This window comes from Lutra lutra, chromosome 2 (assembly GCF_902655055.1).
Source record: "Lutra lutra chromosome 2, mLutLut1.2, whole genome shotgun sequence".
NCBI lineage: Eukaryota > Metazoa > Chordata > Mammalia > Carnivora > Mustelidae > Lutra > Lutra lutra.
This window is the reverse complement of record NC_062279.1, coordinates 174,109,537-174,130,731: the sequence shown is the minus strand read 5'-3', so window position 1 is coordinate 174,130,731 and position 21,195 is coordinate 174,109,537. Positions and strand designations below refer to the sequence as shown.

General features: G+C 41.4%; 2 protein-coding genes across 2 annotated transcripts in view; one reads left to right on the top strand and one right to left on the bottom strand.

The window, feature by feature from the left end:
* Window positions 1-20,886, top strand: part of TMEM156 (transmembrane protein 156) — a 50,730-nt gene extending 29,844 nt beyond the window's left edge. Inside the window, exons 4-7 of the mRNA XM_047719114.1 lie at window positions 161-280; window positions 2,135-2,218; window positions 16,739-16,845; window positions 20,015-20,886. Of these exons, the coding sequence (XP_047575070.1) occupies window positions 161-280; window positions 2,135-2,218; window positions 16,739-16,845 (311 nt within the window). The 3' untranslated portion in view covers window positions 20,015-20,886. The remainder of the gene's footprint in view (window positions 1-160; window positions 281-2,134; window positions 2,219-16,738; window positions 16,846-20,014) is intronic.
* The window catches only part of FAM114A1 (family with sequence similarity 114 member A1), a 95,190-nt gene continuing 93,390 nt past the window's right edge, over window positions 19,396-21,195 (bottom strand). Inside the window, exon 16 of the transcript XR_007125305.1 lies at window positions 19,396-19,443. The gene's annotated coding sequence lies outside the window, so the exon portion shown is untranslated. The remainder of the gene's footprint in view (window positions 19,444-21,195) is intronic.

The following is a 21,195-nucleotide window of genomic DNA, read 5'->3' as shown; positions in this document are numbered from 1 at the left end:
GAGGAAGTCAGGAGGATAAATGACCCTATAATAGGGATGGTTATATATGCAGCTTTTTAAGTTAAGGCCAGAGAATATAGTAGAACACAACCACCTCACCCCATGGCTTCTTTCTGTTGCATCACTTTATTGTATTCTTACAGTATTTTTTTCTTTGCAGATTTCACTTGTTCCATGAAGATCACTTGGTATGTTTTAGTTCTAGTTGTTTTCATATTTTTTCTCATCCTCACCCTCCACAAAATACTTGAAAGCCACAGAAGAATGTGGAAATGGCAGAGTAAGTATTGAGGAATAAATCCATTGTTTGCGGCAATCCAGTTCGGGTCTTCTCTATAGATGTACATTCTTTTAAAAGTTAAATTTGCCATTTATTGAGCACCTACTATGTGTCAGTGGCAGTTCTAGGTGAGCTGGGGAATATAGGCATGAGTAAGACACAGTGTTAGCATTCAAGGAGGTTCATGCATCTTTGTCTACTAGACAAGAGTGTAGGAGGGGAGGCGGGGGCAGGAGCTGACGGGGGCTGGAGGTTGAGTAGAGGCTTAGTGGAAGGGAAGGCAGAAGAGGGGCGAAGAACAGGTGATCAAGAATTTCAGAGTTGGAGATCTTGAGCAGAGTGGCTCTAAGTGATGCGTGGGAGTGGGAGTCGATCTTTAATAGGTGTAAGGGTGTTAGTAGATTTCTGGCCGAGCAGAGCTATAATGTGTAGTTGGAAATCAGGCAATGAGAATGATATTAAGAATATTTAACAAGTATGACACCGGCATCCACCTATCAGGATGGACATTGACTTATGGCCCTAGTAGCATGTACCCATTAACATACCAACCCTTCTCGTGTGTAACCCACGCATATACTGGCTGAATATCAGGCCTGAGGGGGAGGGGAGGAAGGGAGGAAGGAGAAGGAGAGAGAATCTCAAGCAGGCTCCACACCCAGCACAGAACCCCACATGGAGCTCCATCTCATGACCCTGAGATCATAATCTGAGCCAAAATCAAGAGTCAGACATTTAAGCAACTAAACCACCCAAGTGCCCCTGTTGCTGGTATTTGAGAGCAGTTTCATATCAAGTGTTGCCATTGATACCTTCGTATATAAGGCTAATATATAATAACATCATCAATATTGTATATTTGTAGAATAACCATTTGCAGAGCATTTTCACAAGTTTTTTTTTCTTTTTTAACTAGATTATCCAAGTACTTAAACAGGGTGTGTATGATTATTTTTACTTATAGATAAAAAAAAAAAGACCCTGAACCTTAGAGAGATTAAGCGGTTTTTCCAAAGTTATATGGCTAACAAAAGGTCAGAATCAGGGCGTCTGGGTGGCTCAGTGGGTTAAAGCCTCTGCCTTTGGCTCAGGTCATGATCCCAGGGTCCAGGGATTGAGCCCCACATTGGGCTCCCTGCGGGGAGCCTGCTCCCCCCCCCCCACCTGCCTCTCTGCCTACTTGTGATCTCTGTCTGGCAAATAAACAAATAAAATCTTAAAAAAAAAAAAAGGTCAGAGTCAAGACCAAGGTCTTTCTAATTTTAAAATTATATTATTTTTAAATAAACATGTTATTTGCAAATAGTGCACATTTTAGGTTTCTTAATCCATTTTTCTATATAATTGCATGCTAGGAAATAGAGACAGAAGCCAGTTAGAGAAAGCATCTAGAAAGCAACAGTAGCAGAAAGCAGAACATTTTATGAACGTTCAACCAAACGACAGGCTTGGTGGATTTTTGAAGGCTTGCCTTCCAAATCCAAGTGTATAAAGTAATGAAACATGTCACACCATTTAGGACATTAAATATTATTAAATATTAAATATGCATTAAATATTCTGTACATCTCTATATAATTAAGTAATATAATATTCTATACATAAGAGCTGGTGCTTTTCGCTAGAGACGACATGATGGCATTTAGGGTAGTGGAGAAACCACTTGTTTTAGAAAGATTTCTGTGTTTGCTCATGGAAAATAACTTAATGAGGAAAGCCTTTAAAGTCTTGTTACTCCGGGAGCTGTCATGAATGACCCATTTTCCTCGGTAATCCTTTGAATCAACAGGGGGAATACATATTAAGAATGTGCTTGTTTATCATTTAAATATTTAATTTCTTTTCTTGGAATAGGTCATAAATACAAACCTACTTCTGCTCTCCTAAGAGGACAGGATTCCGAGAAACTGCGGACCTTGAACCTGCGGGTTATTTCCGGTGAGTTTTTGCGACGGGCCAACGGAGGACGGCTTTGGGACTCCCAGCCCTTCACCATCTCACTATAGACCCAAGATCGAATGATCTGAGCTCATTTAAATTAGCCTTGTATCTGGGAGAAAGGAGCTGTGCAAATGAAATCTAGTTTAATATGTCTTATTATTAGGGGACAGATATGATCAAAACCAGCTCCTTAAATAATGGAAAGTTTGCCTAATTGGCAAGAAGAAATTCATGTGAGTAGGCAGAGGAGAGAAAGCAATAAGGAAGAAGACTTAGATTTATTTTTAAATGAGACAAGATACCATTATTCCTCAGAACCGCATGAAGTAATTGCAGAGTGGGCATGGCTTTTGCTGGAACTTTCGCTTAGCAGAGGGTGTCATTGTGTAAAGAGAACTTCTAATAGCCCCAATTAAAAAGTCCCCTGTCCTCTACCGAGAAACAGAAATGGAAGGAGGGAACCCTAATTAGAGCAGCTAAGGGAGCTGTTAACACAGACGCTGTGGTTCGATCTCCTAATTGCAAAGCCGCCTTCTGAATTCGAGCTGCCAGATCATATTACAAACGAAGAGAGGGAGACTGGGACACAGGCAAAGTGCTCTTCTTCATCAGGGACATGTCATCTCCTCGACTGTGTGCAAACCGCGGCATGAGGAGTGACATTTCTGCAGCATCTTCTGTCCAACCGGTGAGCAGGCTCTTTCAGACTTGGGGAGAGGTCAGATAAGGAGGCCTCAGGACTGGGGTCTAAAAGGTTCTCAAAAATGCAAGGACAGTGTGGACCAAGCCTGAGGCGCCCACCACATGCAGATCGCCACACTATTTCACTGGGAACTCTGTTCCCCAGGCTTTTCTTATCTATTTAAAAGAGCAGGGACACAGACTCCTAGCTTGAGGAAAAATTGGATTGAGTGCCCCTAAAGAACTCAATTTTTAAAAAAGATTTTATTTATTTATTAGAGAGAGAGAGGGCATGAGAGGGGAGAAGGTCAGAGGGAGAAGCGGACTCCCCGTGGAGCCGGGAGCCTGATGTGGGACTCGATCCCAGAACTCCAGGATCATGACCTGAGCCGAAGGCAGTGTCTTAACCAACTGAGCCACCCAGGCAACCCAGAACTCAATTAAAAAAAAAAAAATTCAGACTTTCTGTTCTCTGTGTTAGCAGTGTTCCCCTCTGGCTACTAATAAACAGTAGCTAAGGGAGTATATGATACCAGCTAAATGGGCAGGGAGGCATTGATGGAAGCTTTGTGCGGTCAGTGACGGTTTTGTTTGATTAATGACATTAAAATCAGAAGGTTGTTTCCAAGGCCAAAATTAATCTTTGGAGGGAGGAAATGGCATTTCCCCTCTTCTCCCCTCTTAGGCAGGACCAGGGCCTGACATTCATGCACCGGGAATGGTTTAACCTAGTTCTGCTGAGATTTTTCCATGGCCCCAGGACTCCTGGTCCTTGCTCTTTTCAAGTCATAATTGTGAGCACTGCAGCTTTGTCTGAGAAAAAGTCGATAGTCCCTCTGTCAATTCATAGACTCAGGGGGATCACAAATTTAAAGTACTTGCTAACCACAAGACTAACCTCACGAGTTGTATTTCTGAGCCTCTGATTTTCATTCACCAGAGGAAACGGTCTCGGCCACCCGCTCCCTTTAATAGCTCTCACTAAACATCCTCTGGCTTTATTACCAGGTATATAATATTAATGTTTAGAGCGAGCCAAGGGGTGGTGACCCTTTTTTTTTTTTAAATCAGGAGTCCTTTCAAGGCTTAGCATCTTTGGGGGTGGGAAGAAGCAGAATCTTTCTTGTTATTTACGATCCTATAACCTAAATGCTATTCCCCCCACCCTCGTATTATAACTTGCTCTTTCTGAGAGAGAAATGGGAAGGAAATAATGTCTCCCTCGAGTGCCGTTTTTAAGGCCTCTCTTTGTCATGATGGATTCTAGGCAGCGGTGAGAATGTAGGGGGAAAAGACATGCCAGTGTTGTTCTCTGTGGAGCAGGGACACAAGTACAAAATAACAGTTCGAGGGAGCAGTGACCATGGTCACGTTCGGCGGGACAGCTCGCTGTTGTCTCAAGCTGTACGTTCCAGAAGGTCTTTCCGGTTGTTCATGTATGACAAAGGAAGTGTTGGCAGGGCGCCTGGGTGACTCAGTGGGTTAAAGCCTCTGCCTTTGCTCGGGTCATGATCCCAGGGTCCTGGGATCGAGCCCCGAGTTGGGCTCTCTGCTTGGCAGGGAGCCTGCTTCCCCCTGCCTCTCCGCCTATTTGTGATCTCTGTCTGTCAAATAAATAAAACTTAAAAAAAAAAAAAAAGGAAGTGTTGGTACACACGTACACATGGAGGTAGATAGACTCACAACCTCAAAAGGACGACAGAGAAATAAAGCAAGCTTGGCAAGCCCCTGGCCCCATATCCTGGAGCACAGTGAACACGGGCAGAGGAAGGCATCTCTTGGCTGCAGAATGCCGTGTCACAAAGCATCAAATCCCAAAGCCGTAATAGGTCTCCAGTATCTCCTTCCTTGCTTTGAGAGGCCTGATGGCTTCTGTTGCCTGTCTTGGTGTGTATCGACTTTACGTTTTATTCCAGGTGATGACTCTCTCACTCAGCTTTGGATCCTTGTCCTTGCCATTATACCTGGCTCGTAGTTTGTGCACAATAAAAGCTTATTAAATCACAGAAAGCCTAAGAGGAAATGAGGGTAGAGTCAAAAAGAGCAGATGAGCAAGAAAGATACTTTGGGGTTTGGGAAAGAGCCAGAGAGTGATGAATGGGAATGTAATCCGACTTCATTAAAGACTATGCAACTCTAGAGAATTGCCAAGGATGCCAAAGAATCGTGGAACACGTTGACCATCCTGAAGAAGAGATTTGGAGAACTATGCAAAAGTCCATTTGAAATGTATCTCTGGAAACAGTGTTTAAAGGGTTGGTTCATATCGGGACACCAAAGTCAGGGGCAGGAGCAGTGGACCAGGACCCTGATCACTGGATGCAAACCACAGAAATCAACTTGGCTGATTTGGCCAAAAGGAAGCCTATTAGAAAACCAGTAGGTAACTAGAAACACCAGGGATGTTAAGCATTCAAAGGTTGGAAAATGAACACAAAAATGAAAAATCTTGGGGCACCTGGGTGGCTCAGTGGGTTAAGTCTCTGTCTTCGGCTCAGGTCATGAGCCCAGGGTCCTGAGATCGAGCCCCGCATCAGGTTCTCTGCTCAGTGGGGAGCCTGCTTCCTCCCCACCCCCCACGCCTGCTTTTCTGCCTACTTGTGATCTTTCTCTGTCAAATAAATAAATAAAATCTTTAAAAAAAAAGATTATAAAAAAAAAGAAAATGAAAAATCTTGAAAACTTGAAATTCTTCAATCTTCAACGACTCAACCAAAATCAGTTGAACTCCAACTCAGGGCCAGGCATCATGCTAAGCATTGATGTTGAGACAGTGGCCCGGACCAGCACGGTCTCTGCTTTCATGGAACTGGTGTCCTAGTTAAGGAGATTCTACTCCACCCCATTGCCTTTGGAGAACGGAAACCTAATTAAATTATACGCATTCATTAAGCAACTTTCACGGACATTTTATTTCTTTTCACAAGAATCTCGCTTTTTTTCTGATGCTAAGAGACTTTCAGTGACTGACCTACAGCCAGTTCCTGGCAGAGTGGGGGTTCAAACTTAGTTCTGTCCAGCGGGCTTTCTGGCACACGGCTTACAGGCTGTGGTGAACTGGGGAGTTTACTCGTGGTGGTTCAAGCCACAGATCAAAACTCACCTTGTTCTTTTACAGTTAACATTAAAACCGAGATGAAACATTTTCTCAATGCTCTGGAAGGTTGTAGGAGCTGCTGTGTGACAGTGTGAGTCACCCTCAGAGTAATATTTAGCAGTAGTGAAATGGTTTTTTTGTAGTTAATGTGGGTGGGTTCTTAGGGACCGTGAAGCAAGAGAAATGGATTTTTATTGTGAAAGAGAATTACTAAATGCCAAAAGGAAGTAGATGACCCAGTAATTTGCCTTACCCCAAAACATAACTAATGGCAAAGTAAAAATCGTAATTTGCAACATGTTTATGGCCAGCATAATAAAGACTAACCTGGTTTCGATTTCCAACAGAAGTGAAGATAAATTACTCATGCCAGATGTCCCATAACCAAGCAAAGTAACATGGAAATTTAATTTTTACTTGCTTAACTATAATATTTATGACTCTTAGAGTACGGATTTGGGTTCATAAAACAGTAAAGGTTGGCGCCATCTGCTTGATTACAGAACAGAATGCAGAGGGTGACTCTCGGTGCAGGAAGAATTTCCTAAGTTGGAAGAATCTATAGGCAGAATAGGACGATTTATTCTAACTCATCCATTGAATGTCTTTATGAGCTAATTTTTTGTGCTAGGTCAGGAAAACTTGATGATAAAACACATACAGATTGACATCTTCTCCCTGCCTGGACCAGCCTGCCTGCCTTGCCCCTCCCAGCCGACCTCCCCTCCTCCCACCCTGCCTTTGTTTAGTTCACCCCGAACCTCACTTCTGATCTTAGCTCGACTGACCCTTCCTCAGGGAAATCCTATTGGACTTCCTAGACTAGGTCAAGTCCCCTTCTCACACATCCTCGTAAGACCACACACCTCTCTCTGTGCCGGTTGTCACTACTGTTTTATTATATATGTGTGTTGTTATTTTTTTTATTTTTTAACTTTGTTATATTTAATTTTTTTTCTGTGCTCCGAAATCCATTGTTTATGCACCACAATGTGTGTTATTATTTGGTCGACGTGGCTCCCATGAGCCACTTAGCTCCTTGAGATCAGGGCCTCTACCTGGTAATATTGATCACTGTCTCCCCAGCGCATAGCCTCGTGCCTTTGAGGGCACAGAACAGGTATCTAATAAATATTTGTGAAGTAAATAAACTTGACATTGACTATGTGGAAAGAATGCCCGCTGCTGTCTTACAAAGACCCTTCAAAACCCTTTTTCCCTTGGGGCGCCTGGGTGGCTCAGTGGGTTAAAGCCTCTGTCTTCGGCTCAGGTCATGATCTCAGGGTCCTGGGATCGAGCCCCACGTTGGGCTCTCTGCTCAGCAGGGAGCCTGCTTCCTCCTCTCTCTCTGCCTGTCTCTCTGCCTGCTTGTGATCTCTGTCTGTCAAATAAGTGAAATTAAAAAAAAAAAAACCCTTTTTCCCTCTAAATTATAGCTTTTAAGCCCTTCATCAGCTTCATTCCTTGGAGTGCTGAGGATCCCCGCAGTGTGAATGCGCTGGGAGCTGCAACAATGGCTCGGAATATTGGCGGCTGTCGGTTCTCCTTAGCTGTTAATTCTAGGTAATTTTGCAGTCATGTGCTTTCCCATCCTCATTTAATTTTCACACTGGCCAGATTGGGAACAGCTGAGTGTTTTAGGATCACTGTTAACAATAACGGATGGCGCTCCCAACGTAGTAGAAAGTTGGCTCCTTGAATAATGGCAATCTATTTTAAGCTACCATAATTGGTTCTATTAGCCCCGAAAAGCAACTATCTTGGGCTTGCACAAAAGGGCCCAGGTTTTTATGCCATGCAAAGGTCGGAATGATGCCTAGCAGTGTGGAAGTTCTGCATTCCTAGGGCGATAAGAAGAAAGAAGACTGGAGGGTTTTTGGGAGCCAAATTAGAGAACTGAGTAAGAATCACCAAACCATCTGAAAACATCCTTATCCATCTTGACTGCAGTAGTCTGTGAAGATTAACGTGAATCCCTTCATTTCTGGAGTAGCTCTCGTAAGGCAAGCAAGTACTTTGTGGGCAACAGTGTAGACATTATCACCATTTTCCCCGCGGAGTTGTGGCTCAACCTCTCCAAGTACGGGAAGAGGAAGGAAGGGCCGAGGTCCCCGTTTCTGAGGCCAGCCAGCCATAGCTCAGCCCTGCTGAGTGCATACTTGGGTCCTCCCAAATTTCAAGCAGACTCCTCAAGCGGGGTTAAAAAGGTGCTTGGAAAAATGCTCTGGGGACGCCTGGGTGGCTCAGTTGGTTAAGCGGCTGCCTTCAGCTCAGGTCATGATCCCAGAGTCCTGGGATCGAGTCCCACATCGGGCTCCTTGCTCGGCAGGGAGCCTGCTATTCCCTCTGCCTCTGCCTGCCACTCTATCTGCTTGTGCTCACTCTCGCTCTCTCTCTCTGACAAATAAATAAATAAAATCTTAAAAAAAAAAAAAGAAAGAAAAAAAAGAAAAATGCTCTGTTTTGCACTTGGTAGGGCTTTCTATTTTTCAAAGTACATCAAAATACCCCTTAATTATCTTGGTTACCCTTACCTTTAGTTTCTTCCTTGTAGCTTCGAGGCAGCCCCAGAGCTTTGCTGAAGAGCTTTGCTGAGGTCACAAGGAAGTTTAGGTGTCCCTGCTGAACCTTTAAAGACCTAAAACCTCTGGGGCGCCTGGGTGTCTCAGTGGGTTAAAGCCTCTGCCTTCGGCTCAGGTCATGATCTCAGGGTCCTGGGATCGAGCCCCGCATCGGGCTCTCTGCTCAGCGGGGAGCCTGCTTCCCTCCTCTCTCTGCCTGCCTCCCTGCCTACTTGTGATTTCTCTCTGTCAAATAAATAAATAAATTCTTAAAAAAATAAAAGACCTAAAACCTCTAAAGATTTTTAAAGAGAGGCCAGGGGCCCTGCTAGAGGAGGCAGCCTGGCTGCTCCACCCACAAGGCAACACCGGGGCGACCCGTTGGTGACTAGACCCCACTCGCGTCCTTCCTCTAGTCCTGAGGGCTCAGGCTCCAACAATGGTGGCCCACCAAAAAAAGATCCATTGTGTGATCCAGCTCACAGACAGGTTTATAAGAGCGGAAGGCAATACAGTTGAGAGAAAATATGGACCAAAACACTTCCGATAGCTAACACATGTGCCCTCTCTGCTTCGACAAAACCCTGTGGGAAGTCAAATCACTGCTAAGGCCTGTTGGGGAGGTCTTAAAGGTCTTAAAGGCCAACACAGCTTGGAAGGCCTTCTTCCCCATTTTAGGGGTAGCCTGATTGGCTCACTTCACACAGCACTTTCCACACTTAATAGGATTTGACCTGGGAATGATTTCTGAAGATAACTTTGCATGTTTCTGTTGTGATTATGAGTTGGTTGTATAGACCAACCCTCTGAGGCAATCTTCTTTGTCTTATCCCCAAATTCCTAGGTGGAACCCCAGAGTTGACCTTGTACTGCTTGTACTCATACACTTTTGTTGAGAAAAATGAGGCAGAAGAAATTAGATGACGTTCTTTCAGTCATTTGACACGTATTTTTACTTATTATGTGTCACGCTCTGAGGTTGGTTCTGGGGAATATAGTGTGCATGAAATACAGTCTTTTACACAGGGAGGCAGACAAAGAAGCAATTACAGCAAAATTGGGTAAATTCACCATGGGGGAAAGAGAAGTCACAGAGGATTACATGTGGTATGGACATCTAGCCCTGTTTACCACTCCCTCTTCTGTTTTCATTTCTAGCAGTTTTGACTTTCCAATTCCATAACCAAGTAGAGCTGAGCGAGTAGTTTGGGAAATACATATATAAAAAATTGATGGGGCAAATTCTCCAAGCAACCAAGAGATCCTGGCCAGAATGAGGAGGTTTTAGATGTATCTTCACTGTGGGAGATGCCTCTTTGACATGAAAATCATCAGGAACAAAGGGAAGAAAACACCTTCAAGTTTCCGTGACTCAGTGGGAATCAAGAATTACTTTGGAAGGATGAATTGAGGTTAGCTGCCAAATGTCATAGATATAAAACACTTTTGAACAGTGTTTTAGAAGAAGAAGAAGAAGAAGAAGAAGAAGAAGAAGAAGAAGAAGAAGAAGAAGAAGAAAAGAAAAAGAAATATCAGAGGGCAATCTGGACCATGTCATGGGCATTGTGACGGGAGTTTATTCAAGGACATAAGTCATGGGGTTTTATTTTTAATCAAAGTTTCTACTGCTGGAAATTTATTTTGTTCATCAGATTCAGCCAGGTCAAAACTCATCCTGAGGTTCTTTTTAATTTTTTAGTCTCTTCTGAGGTTCCTGAAAGAAAGTCAAAGAAATGTTTCTTTCCGACCTTTGACAAATTCATAAATAGACTTCTGTGAAGTTTTAAAACATTCCTGACTGCTTCTGCTGCCTTAGCTAATGCTGGTGAATTAATATTATTTGAAACAAATTCTATTTCCCACTGTAGAACTAGAAAAATATTCCATCCATCTAAGTTATTCTGAAGAAGGCATTAAAATGACATATATCCCACCTTTTTGCCTTTTTATCAATTTTTCAGAAGTTTTCCTATTAGCATATAAGTTACATGTCCTTGGATACTAGGAGAAGCAGAATATAATGTACCACTAGAGAGTTATTTTGGACTAGCCATCATTTTGACAGATAACAGCTTTCTGTAGTAAATTATGGTTATACCATATTATACAACGTCAGCAAACCAAATGAATTAGCAAATGATGAGCAGTTTAGCTTTCCGACCAGAGGAGCACTGCTACTTTTCTTTGGTAATTATTTAATTTCATGAATCAGTTCTTTTGATATTTTAGCTTTAAAAAGAACTGTCTCCAGATCTCAAATTCTGGACATGATAAGACACTTTGTCAAAAATTATCTAAGCAATTATCTGCGTGGCTAGTTCATTCTGAAGGCTTAATGTGCATGAGAATGGACTGGGATGTCTATAGAATTTTAGGCTCCTGGACCATTTTCAAGGGAGATTATAATTCAGTAGATTTGGGACAGGGTTCTAAAACCTACATTTTATTTTATTTTATTTTTTTTAATTTTTTTATTTTTTTCAGCATAACAGTATTCATTATTTTTGCACCACACCCAGTGCTCCATGCGATCTGTGCCCTCTACAATACCCACCACCTGGTGCCCCCAACCTCCCACCCCCCACCCCTTCAAAATTCTCAGATCGTTTTTCAGAGTCCATAGTCTCTCATGTAAAACCTACATTTTAAATTCAGCTTCTTACGTTGTGCAGTCCAAGGGTCCATTGATGGCTTTAATTGTTTTCTATTATTGTGTGACACAGTACCACAAATTTCATGGCTGAAAATAACACACCTTTGTTATTTCAGTTTCTGTGAGTCAGAAAACTGGGCACAGATTTGCCTCATCTCAGGGTCTCACAAGACTAAAGTCAAGATGCGAGCTGGCCTTTGTTCTCATTTGGAGGCTACTCCTAAACTCTTCTAGGTTGTTGGCAGAATTAATTGCTTTGAGGTTGTATCCTAAGGGCCCTGGCTTGCCCTCTGTCCACCAGAAGTTACCGCAGGCCCCAGAGGCCACCTGTGGACTCCGGCTACCTGGCTTTTCCAGATAGTTTGTAGCTTGGCAGTTTGGTTCTTTGAAGCCCCACAGGAGATCCTCTCTAACATCTGGGAGGGCCCAGTCTTTTTTGTAAAGGCTTTTACCTCCTTAGGTCGGGCATACCCTGAATGGTCTCTTTTCCATGACTCAACATCAACTGATTTGGAATGTTAAATACACCTGCGAAAATCTCATCTTTGCCATATAATGTAACCCAATCACAGGAAGGAAATCCCATTCATGGTCCTGCCCATGCTCAAGGGTTGGGGACTACAGGGAACATTCCACCAGGGTGTGAGAAGCTTGGGGGGAATGGGGAGCTATCTGAGAGTTCTGCCTACTACACCCACCCTCCGAGAAGCACAGATTTAGAAGAATAAAAATCACAGGTTCCTAGGAACTTCCAGTGTGAGATGAATAGGGATGACAGAACTAGCCTCACAGATGTGATTTGTACTTACTGACAATAAGGTAAAAATAAAAAATGTTGAGGGGATCCAGCGCAATGGGTCTGTGAGGAGGAAAGCAAGGAGACAAGAGCTTTTGTCTAGGTAGAGATTGGTGTCATTTTTTCATCATTGCCTAGCCAGTCAGGAAAGCTTAGAAGGCTAAATCCTCTGTAAGAAGAAATTCTAGCTTTGGTGATTATTTTAGCATTTCCGTAGGAATGGAAGGGTCCTCAGTGTTTGTGGAAATAGTTCCCAAAAGTCACCTATTCCTGCGCCTTAAAGAGTAGTTGCTACTTTTTAATATCTCTAATTAAGATCGATGATTTTCTGGAAAATTTTCCAAAACCTGATACCAGAAGAAATAGAAAATCTAAACAAAACAATTATCATAGAAGAAATAGAAAATTTGTCAGTTATCCCTTAAAATGTTACAGAAAGAACATTTCATAGGGGCATTTTTACCAATCTCCAAAAAACTGCTATTTCTAGTGGTATTTAAACTGTCATTGACCATAGAAAAGAAGGAAAAATGGATGTTTTCTAATTCTATTGTAAAAGAAACGTTAATAACATTTAAAACTAAGAAAGATTGTGTCTAAAGTGAAATCACTGAGCGATCTTATTCATATCTATGCAAAAATTGTGAACAAATATTAGCAAAAAAATCCAGTAGTAGCAGAGTTTTAAAAATGTATGTATATATACAGACACATACAACTCCTACTATGATCAAGAGAAGATTGTTCCAAGAATATAAGAACAGTTCCAAGAATATAGGAACACCATATTTATTAATGTCACTCATATTAATAGATCAAAGGGAAAATTTCTTTGGTTATCTCTACACATCTTAAAAATGCATTTGACAAACTATAAGGCCCATCCTTCCTAAAACCCCCAATAAAAATCAGATAACTAGGTTCTGCCTTCACATGATAAAATATATCTGTCTCAAACAAAGACCCAGAATCATACTTACCAGGGAAACGCTAAAAACATGTCTGTAAAGCTGGGGACTTTCAAGGGCGTTTACAGCTGCCACTTTATCTACCATTGTCCTAGCAGTACTGGTCAACACAATTAGGCAAGAGACAGGGATGTCTGGTTAACACACTGGAAGGGCCAAATGATCACTTTTTGTGCACCTGGAAAATTTAAGAAAATCCTCTAAAAAAATTCTTTAAAAGTAAAATTCAGTAAGGGACAAGGTATGAAATTAAGACCAAAAAAATCAAGAGCATTCATACTTTAAATAACAACCAGTTAGAAGATATGGCTGCATTCAAAACAACCATAGCAAGATAAAACAACTCAGAATAAAATTAATATAAAGAACTGTACAAGCTCTTTCTGAAGGAAACTTCAGAAAAATGCTCCGAAGAGATATAAAAATGACTTGAACAACAGCAAAATGGTATATCAGGCTCTGGAATGGAAAGATGAATATAAAAAGTTACTGGTTCTTCCTAAATCATAAACAAAGTCATTTTCATACCCCGATGAAAAATAAGTTGTCAGTAATAGCCAGGAAACAAATTGACATAGAAAAATAAAGAGAAGGGGCGCCTGGGTGGCTCAGTGGGTTAAGCCGCTGCCGTCGGCTCAGGTCATGATCTCAGAGTCCTGGGATCGAGCCCCGCATCGGGCTCTCTGCTCAGCGGGGAGCCTGCTTCCTCCTCTCTCTCTGCCTGCCTCTCTGTCTGCTTGTGATCTCTCTGTCAAATAAATAAATAAAATCTTAAAAAAAAAAAAAAGAAAAATAAAGAGAAGTATCTAATCTGTTCCCCCATGGTATAGGTACTTACGTAGATAAAAATATCTAATGAAAGGTACCTCGGTGGTGCTGTCAGTTAAGTGTCCAACTCTGAATTTTGGCTCAGGTCACGATCTCAAGGGGACCTTGAGGGACCTTGTGGGACTGAGCCCTGGACCAAGCCCTGCATCTAGCTCCCCTGCTCAGCGTGGAGTCTCCTTCTAATGAATCACTGAACACTACATAAAAAACTAATGATGGGCTATACAGTGGCTAACTGAACATAAAGAAAAAAAAAGATTCTCTCTCCCTCTGTCCCTCCTGCTTGTGCTCCCAAATAAATAAATAAATAAATAAATCTTTAAAAAATATATATCTAGGGGCACCTGGGTGGCTCAGTGGGTTAAGCCTCTGCCTTCAGCTCAGGTCATGATCTCAGGGTCCTGGAATTAAGCCCCGAATCAGGCTCTCTGGTCGGCGGAGAGCCTGCTCCCCCTCCAACCCCGTCTCTGCCTGCCTGTCTGCCTACTTGTGATCTCTCTCTCTGTCAAATAAATAAATAAAATATTAAAAAAATATAATAAATAAAAAATATATATCTAATAAAAAATTAGAAAGTTTAGGACTTGAGTAAATAACGAGTGTGTCATGTCTAATCAGCAGGAAAGAGAAGGATTACTGAATGAATGGTATTGTGACAAATGAGTAACCATGTAGGAAAGAAGATTTCCTTAATCCAGAGTTCCCACTAATACTAGGGTAAATTTCAGATGGATCTGTAATTTTAACATAAACATGAGACCATAAAAGTAATAGAAGAAACAACTGTAGAATTGATTTATAACTGTAGGGCTTTCTATCCATGACACAAAACTCAGTCAAAAGGCTGATAAGTTTGACTACGTGAAAAAGAATGTACACAGTAAAAACCATTAGGGAAACATTGTTTATAATTCATCACATATGATAAGCAGCCTTTCCTAGTAAATAAAGAAGCTCTAATAATTGACGGAGAGAAGACCATAACCCAGTAGACAAACGGATAAAGGATATAAATGGACTGTTCATAGAAATGGAAATACAAATGGCTCTTTGACATAAGAAAGCTTGCTCAGTTTCATTCATGATAAATTCTCTCAAAAGAGAGAATTTTTCTTTCGATGTCCACTATGTGCCAATAGTATTGGCCTTCTGGGTATAGGAGACACAGCAATGAGACAGAGAGAGACCTCTGTTCTCACTGAGCTCACATGCAGGTGGAAATGCAAAGTAAAGCTACACTGAAATGCTGTTTTCATCTACCAGACCGGTAAAAATCCAGAAGTTTGACATCATACTCCGTAGCAGGGGGCGATAGCCCTCCACATTTTCGCACTTTGCCAAGGTAAACTGGGAGGCTGAAGTGGTACAATTTCTATGATATGTAATTTAGCAATAACTATCAAAGTTACACATGCATAAGCCCTTTGAGGCAGCAATCCTATTTCTAGGAATTTCTCCTATGGATTACTTACATAGGAGAGAAATGAAATGTGTGCAATGTTTATTGCTAATGTGTTTGCAATATGGGATTAGACACAATCTAATAGGAGGGTGTTTGAAGACAGGATGATACATCCATACTATGGAACACCAGGAAATTGTAAAAAAGAATGAGGGAGCATTTATGGGGAAAGTTCTCCTAGATCATTAAATATACATACATATGTATAGTATGGTACCAATTGTGTAAAGAAAACAAAAATAGCATATGTACATATAAGTATATAAATCTATAATCTCTCTCTCTCTCTCTCTCTATCTATCTATCATCTATATATCTATCCACAAAAATCTAAAAACCTTGGTTGCCTGTAGCAAAAGAAGGAGAGAAGGGAAAGAATTATGTGATGTGTGTAGAAAGCAGTTGTCTGTAGGAAATGGGGTAAGAGGGAGACATTTTGCTGAATATCCCTTCATCGTTTATAAAATTTTAATCTTGTGAATGTATCCCTTATTCAGAAAATGAGGTCCAAAAAATAAATCTTTCTTATTAAATTTTTTTCTAATTTAAAGAATATAACTCCGAGAGATGGTTTGACAGTATTTCTACCTTGGTAATCTATACCAGTGTTTCGTCACCTTTATGAATAAGAAGGATGATATTCTTTTTTTTATGCTTGTAGAAATTTTAAAAAATTAAAAAAATTTCTTTGATAAGCATCATATTCTTAATTACACTTAAATCTTCCCTTTTGATTTGTCTTCGTAAGAAGCAGCTGCTCAAACTTCTCTTAAAATTATAGGTCACCTCATTTCCATTCATGTCCAGGGCTTTGTATAAAAAGTAGAGACATCTGCGATGCAAAAACCACATGTATTATGTAAAACTCAAGTTTCAATATAAAAACTAGAAAAGCAAGGCCCTAGATCTCAGCGGAATGAAAAAGATACCATATGCCATGGGCCTGAAATTTTATCTCCTACCTTGAAGTCAGCTGCAGATAATATTAGAAGGATTTGAAGTCACATAGTCCTAGAAAAGTAGGAAAGATTAGAATTCATCTGATTTGGGACTTGGCTTCTTGGTAAAATTGTCCCTGAAATCAACGATGGTATTAATAAAAGTTCTTAGGGACCTATTTTAACAAAATGCAAAGAAGGAAATGTTTGCAGTCAGTTTTCCCTACAAAAGTTCTTTTCTTTCTGCTTGACATTGTATGTAAAAAAATGTTTTTCTCTACTTTGCTCCTCCTTATCCATGCCTTGGGTCCCGGTCTCATGCTTGGGAAGTGGGGAGGAGAGGAGAAATGAAAGAAACAGAGTCAAGAGAAATGGGTTAATGGTGTCCCAATTGTAAGCAGGCAATTTAGTGAGTGATGGAAATTGCCAATATCCTTGCTAGATGGAGGGCATGGTTCTCTTAGTACACTGGAAAATGTTGTATCTGTTTTTGCATTGCTATCAACTAAACAGCTCTCCTTCTTAACAAACAGAGACCAAGCAGAGGCTGCCCTTGACTCAGGTCAAGAAAGGGCTTCCTCCAATACCGGAACTGGAAGTTTCTTCCACGGTGCAGCTGCAAGATCGGTATACACGGTGAGTGATGATTCAGCTTTACTGATGATTGGCCTTTGTTCATTATAAATGTGAAGGGTCCAAGGAGGTACAGTTCATCCCAACCTTCATTTCTATCTGGGTGCTGGAGACAAAAAGTGATGAGCTGCAAAAGCAGTTTGTATGAATTAGATGACATGAAATAAACTCATGATTTCTTCCAAGGTCCAGGAAGGACCAATAAACAAAGCTCTTGGTCTGTTAAACAGCAGGTGCCCCTGAGATGTCAGCTCATCCCTTGGCTGCTTCCTAGGCTTGGGCTGTACATAATACCAGCAGGCCAATCATTGTTTCACTCTGAACAGGAGAGAAGAGAGAATGTGAATTTATAAGCACAACCACGGACTCTCAAGTACTGAAATTAAGAACTTCCCTGAATGTAACATCTGATGATCTAATTAATGTGTATTGATTTTCATGTGGTCAGAAGTGTCTTAGAAATATTTTTTATTCATTCAACACATATTTATTAAGTAGCTATTACGTTAAGGCACTATAGATAGCTATGGTAGGGGGCATCAAAATTATAGCAGGGGGGCACCTGGGTGGCTCAGTGGGTTAAGCCGCTGCCTTCGGCTCAGGTCATGATCTCAGGGTCCTGGGATCGAGTCCCACATCGGGCTCTCTGCTCAGCAAGAAGCCTGCTTCCCTCTCTCTCTCTCTCTGCCTGCCTCTCCGTCTACTTGTGATCTCTCTCTGTCAAATAAATAAATAAAAAATCTAAAAAAAAAAATTATAGCAGGGAAGAGGGAAGACACTAGCATTTATCAATATCCTTTTACTGTGCTTTGTGGCAATAGGCTAGATCATTTACTCATCTTTATTTTTTTTTTCAGTTTCAGGTGTAGAATTTAGTGATTCAAAACTTAAGTAAAATACCTGGGACTCATCACAACAAGTGCCCTCCTTAATCCCCATCACTGATTTCCCCCAACTCCCCATCCACCTCCCCTCTCATAACCATGCTTGTTTTCTATAGTTAAGAGTCTGTTTCTTGGTTTTTCTCCCCCCCGCCCCCATTGGCTTGTTCTGTTTCTTAAGTTCGCATATGAGTGAAATCATATGCTATTTGTCTTTCTCTGGAAGGCAAAATAAGTCTTTGACTTATTGCTTAATGTAATACTCTCTAGCTCCATGAGCTTTCTTGTGAATGGCAAGATTTCATTCTTTTTTATGGCTGAGTAATATTCCAGTGTGTGTGTGTGTGTGTGTGTGTGTGTGTGTGTGTACACCACTATTTACTCTTCATGATACCCGGGTAGTTATCAGCCAAGAATCTAGCAGGAAACTAACAGTATACTCAAAGGGAATCATTTGAGGTGAGTTTTAAAAAATGTCTATTAAGTCAGGATGTGGAAAAATCCAAAAGGAGAGTACAGCACCCTAAAATTAGTAATAGGGGGGCTCTGCTACTCTCCCTAAAACTACAGGGGCAAGGAACCCAGAGAGACAAAGACAGAGGCAGGCGCGCACACACATACACACACACTCACACACACTGATGGAATATGTGGGGAGGCTACCTGATAGGGACTGTGACTTTTAGTCAAATGACACAACAGCCTGTGAGTGCCCCGAAAAGAGTACTTCACTTTGGCTGTTCCCTTTCCCCGATGTGCTAGTACTCACCATTGGTCAAACCTAAGCAGAGCTGGGGGACACTGGAGCTGGATTGAGGCAGTTCATATGGATTGGTCTCCCAGGGTACCAGAGAGGGTGGAAAAAAAAATAGAGTACAGGGGCACCTGGGTGGCTCAGTGGGTTAAAGCCTCTGCCTTCGGCTCAGGTCATGATCCCAGGGTCCTGGGATCGAGCCCCCATCGGGCTTTCTGCTCAGTGGGGTGCCTGCTTCCTCCTCTCTCTCTCTCTGCCTGCCTCTCTGCCTACTTGTGATCTGTCTGTCAAATAAATAAATAAAAATCTTTAAAAAAAAAATAGAGTACAATCTAGAGAAGCAACCAGAAGGGTCAAGCATAGGGAGCTCAATATGTCAAACTAGAGAGAAGCAGGTCTTAGTGTTTGGGTCTTAGTGGAATCAGAGTCCTCTATTGGCTCAGAAATTGCCAGGTAGACGAATGTCATCATAGAATTGTTTTAATGAAGTATTATGCTTGATAACCTCTCATACTGGTCCTCATTCTGGGGTGCTTGACCATGCATATGAAGCAATCCCCTTTGTTCATTCACCTGATGCTTTTTGAGCACCTACTGTATGTCCAGAAGTCTGCTACTCATTGACAAAATAACATGCAGTCAGTGGGGAAATCAGATTGAGGAATCCTAATTTCAATAGAGTTCCAATAACATGATGGACGTGTGCACAGAGGACTCAGGGAGCATGATGGAGAGACCCCTTCATTCAGAGGAAATGCTGTCTGGCATTTAGTAGGTGTTCAGTGAGTATATGTTGAATGAAGGAAATTTTCACGAACACCTACATTTTCATTTTTTTTTAAGATTTTATTTTATTTATTTATTTGACAGAGAGAGATCACAAGTAGAGAGGCAGGCAGAGAGAGAGAGAGAGGAGGAAGCAGGCTTCCTGCCGAGCAGAGAACCCGATGCGGGACTCGATCCCAGGACCCTGAGATCATGACCTGAGCCGAAGGCAGCGGCTTAACCCACTGAGCCACCCAGGCGCCCCACCTACATTTTCATTTTATAGAAGAGGAAATTAACCCAAACATACTGTAGTGACAAGCTCAAGAAGACTCTAGGTCTCCTGAGCCCTAGGCTGAGAGTTTGTTACCACTAACCAGAGTGTTCCTAAGTTTATAACGGAGGCTCCATTGCCTTACACAGGACTGGAAAGAGCTCTTAATCAGTGATACTGGGGAGCGCCTTTGGCTCAGGTCATGATCCCAGGGTCCTGGGATCCAGCCCTGGGTCTTGGAATCCAGCCTGCATCAGGCTGTCTTGTGAGTGGGGACCCGGCTTCTCTGTCTGCCCATCCCCCCCCACATGCATGCTCTCTCTCTCCCTCTCTCTCAAATAAATACAATCTTAAGAAAGGGATATTGGCAAGTTTTTTGGTTGATTCTTGTAAGACACAATTTTGACAAATGATTTTAAAATTTTCTCCACTAATCTTTTCAGGTAACACTTAACATTTTTGTGGTAATAATATTTGTCTTTTTCCCCCCTTCAATCTTCAGATATCCTTCTGAATTCCTCTGGACCACTTGGACTGAACCCTTTTGAAGAATACTCATAATTTCATTTTGGGAATGAGTAAACTAGTAAATATATGGGTCCCACTGAGGATTCACAGTAGGAAACAGTAACAATGCTGACTGGTTGATGGAAACTGGCTTGAAAGCAGTCATTTGACCCAAGAGATCAAAGAAACAAGAATTTTTCCAGGAAGCCATCATGAGTCATGGAAAACAAGCTGATAAAACCCGTGGAAACAACACGGGCATGCTCACTGTCCTTGCTTATCTGTTAATTATACAGCTGACAGTGACCCCAAGATTTTGATTTTGAAAGGAACCAAACCCAGGATCAAGGATGAACATCTTTTCTCTCATTTGCCCACATTGCACGTTCTGCCTTGATGGGTTTTCTTATACAGATGGATTGTTTCTTTTTGGCAAATTACTTAAGAGGGCCTGGGTTGTTCATTGATACATTTGTTCGGATTTATAAATTCTGCTTCCTTTTGGCACTGAGGATGTTTTAAAAAACTTCAAAGATACCAAAATAAAATGAATTTAAATGAAATACTAAGTGAAGCTTGGATATTTAAATCTAATAGAAAAATGTTTCTTCTGATTCTTCTTGGTGTTCATATTTTCCATAGCTATCACTGATGTCAAGAAAAATTATATCTATTAATTACAATAAAACACATATAGACAAGAGGGCATCTCTTAACATTGAAAAACAAAAATATCTTTCCAAAGTATCGGTGGAATTTAATCTCCTGGCATCATTATATGATCACAGTTGCATGTCTGAACAGATTCTACGGTTTACTGCAGGGTCAGATTTAATATTAAGCAGCCTAACAGGAATGAATGATTGAGCACACAGAGGTTTTCCCTGCTACTCTTTTTCTTTTCTTTCTTCCTCCCCCCTTCTCCCTCCTCCCTTCCTTTCCTTCCTCCCTTCCTTTGTTTCTTCCTTCTTTCTTCTTTTCTTTCTTTCTGTTAGATCACAAAGTGAGATCCTAATCATAATATTCAGGGATTGAAGATTTGGCAAATGGACTTTCTGGTAGTCTCATTTTTTTTATGCCTCTGTAAACTTGATTTAATGGGTGAGTCAGGCTCAGCTCTGGGATTATCCAGCAGGAGTTTAGGAGTATCACACTCCTTGAGGGATGAATGTTTAT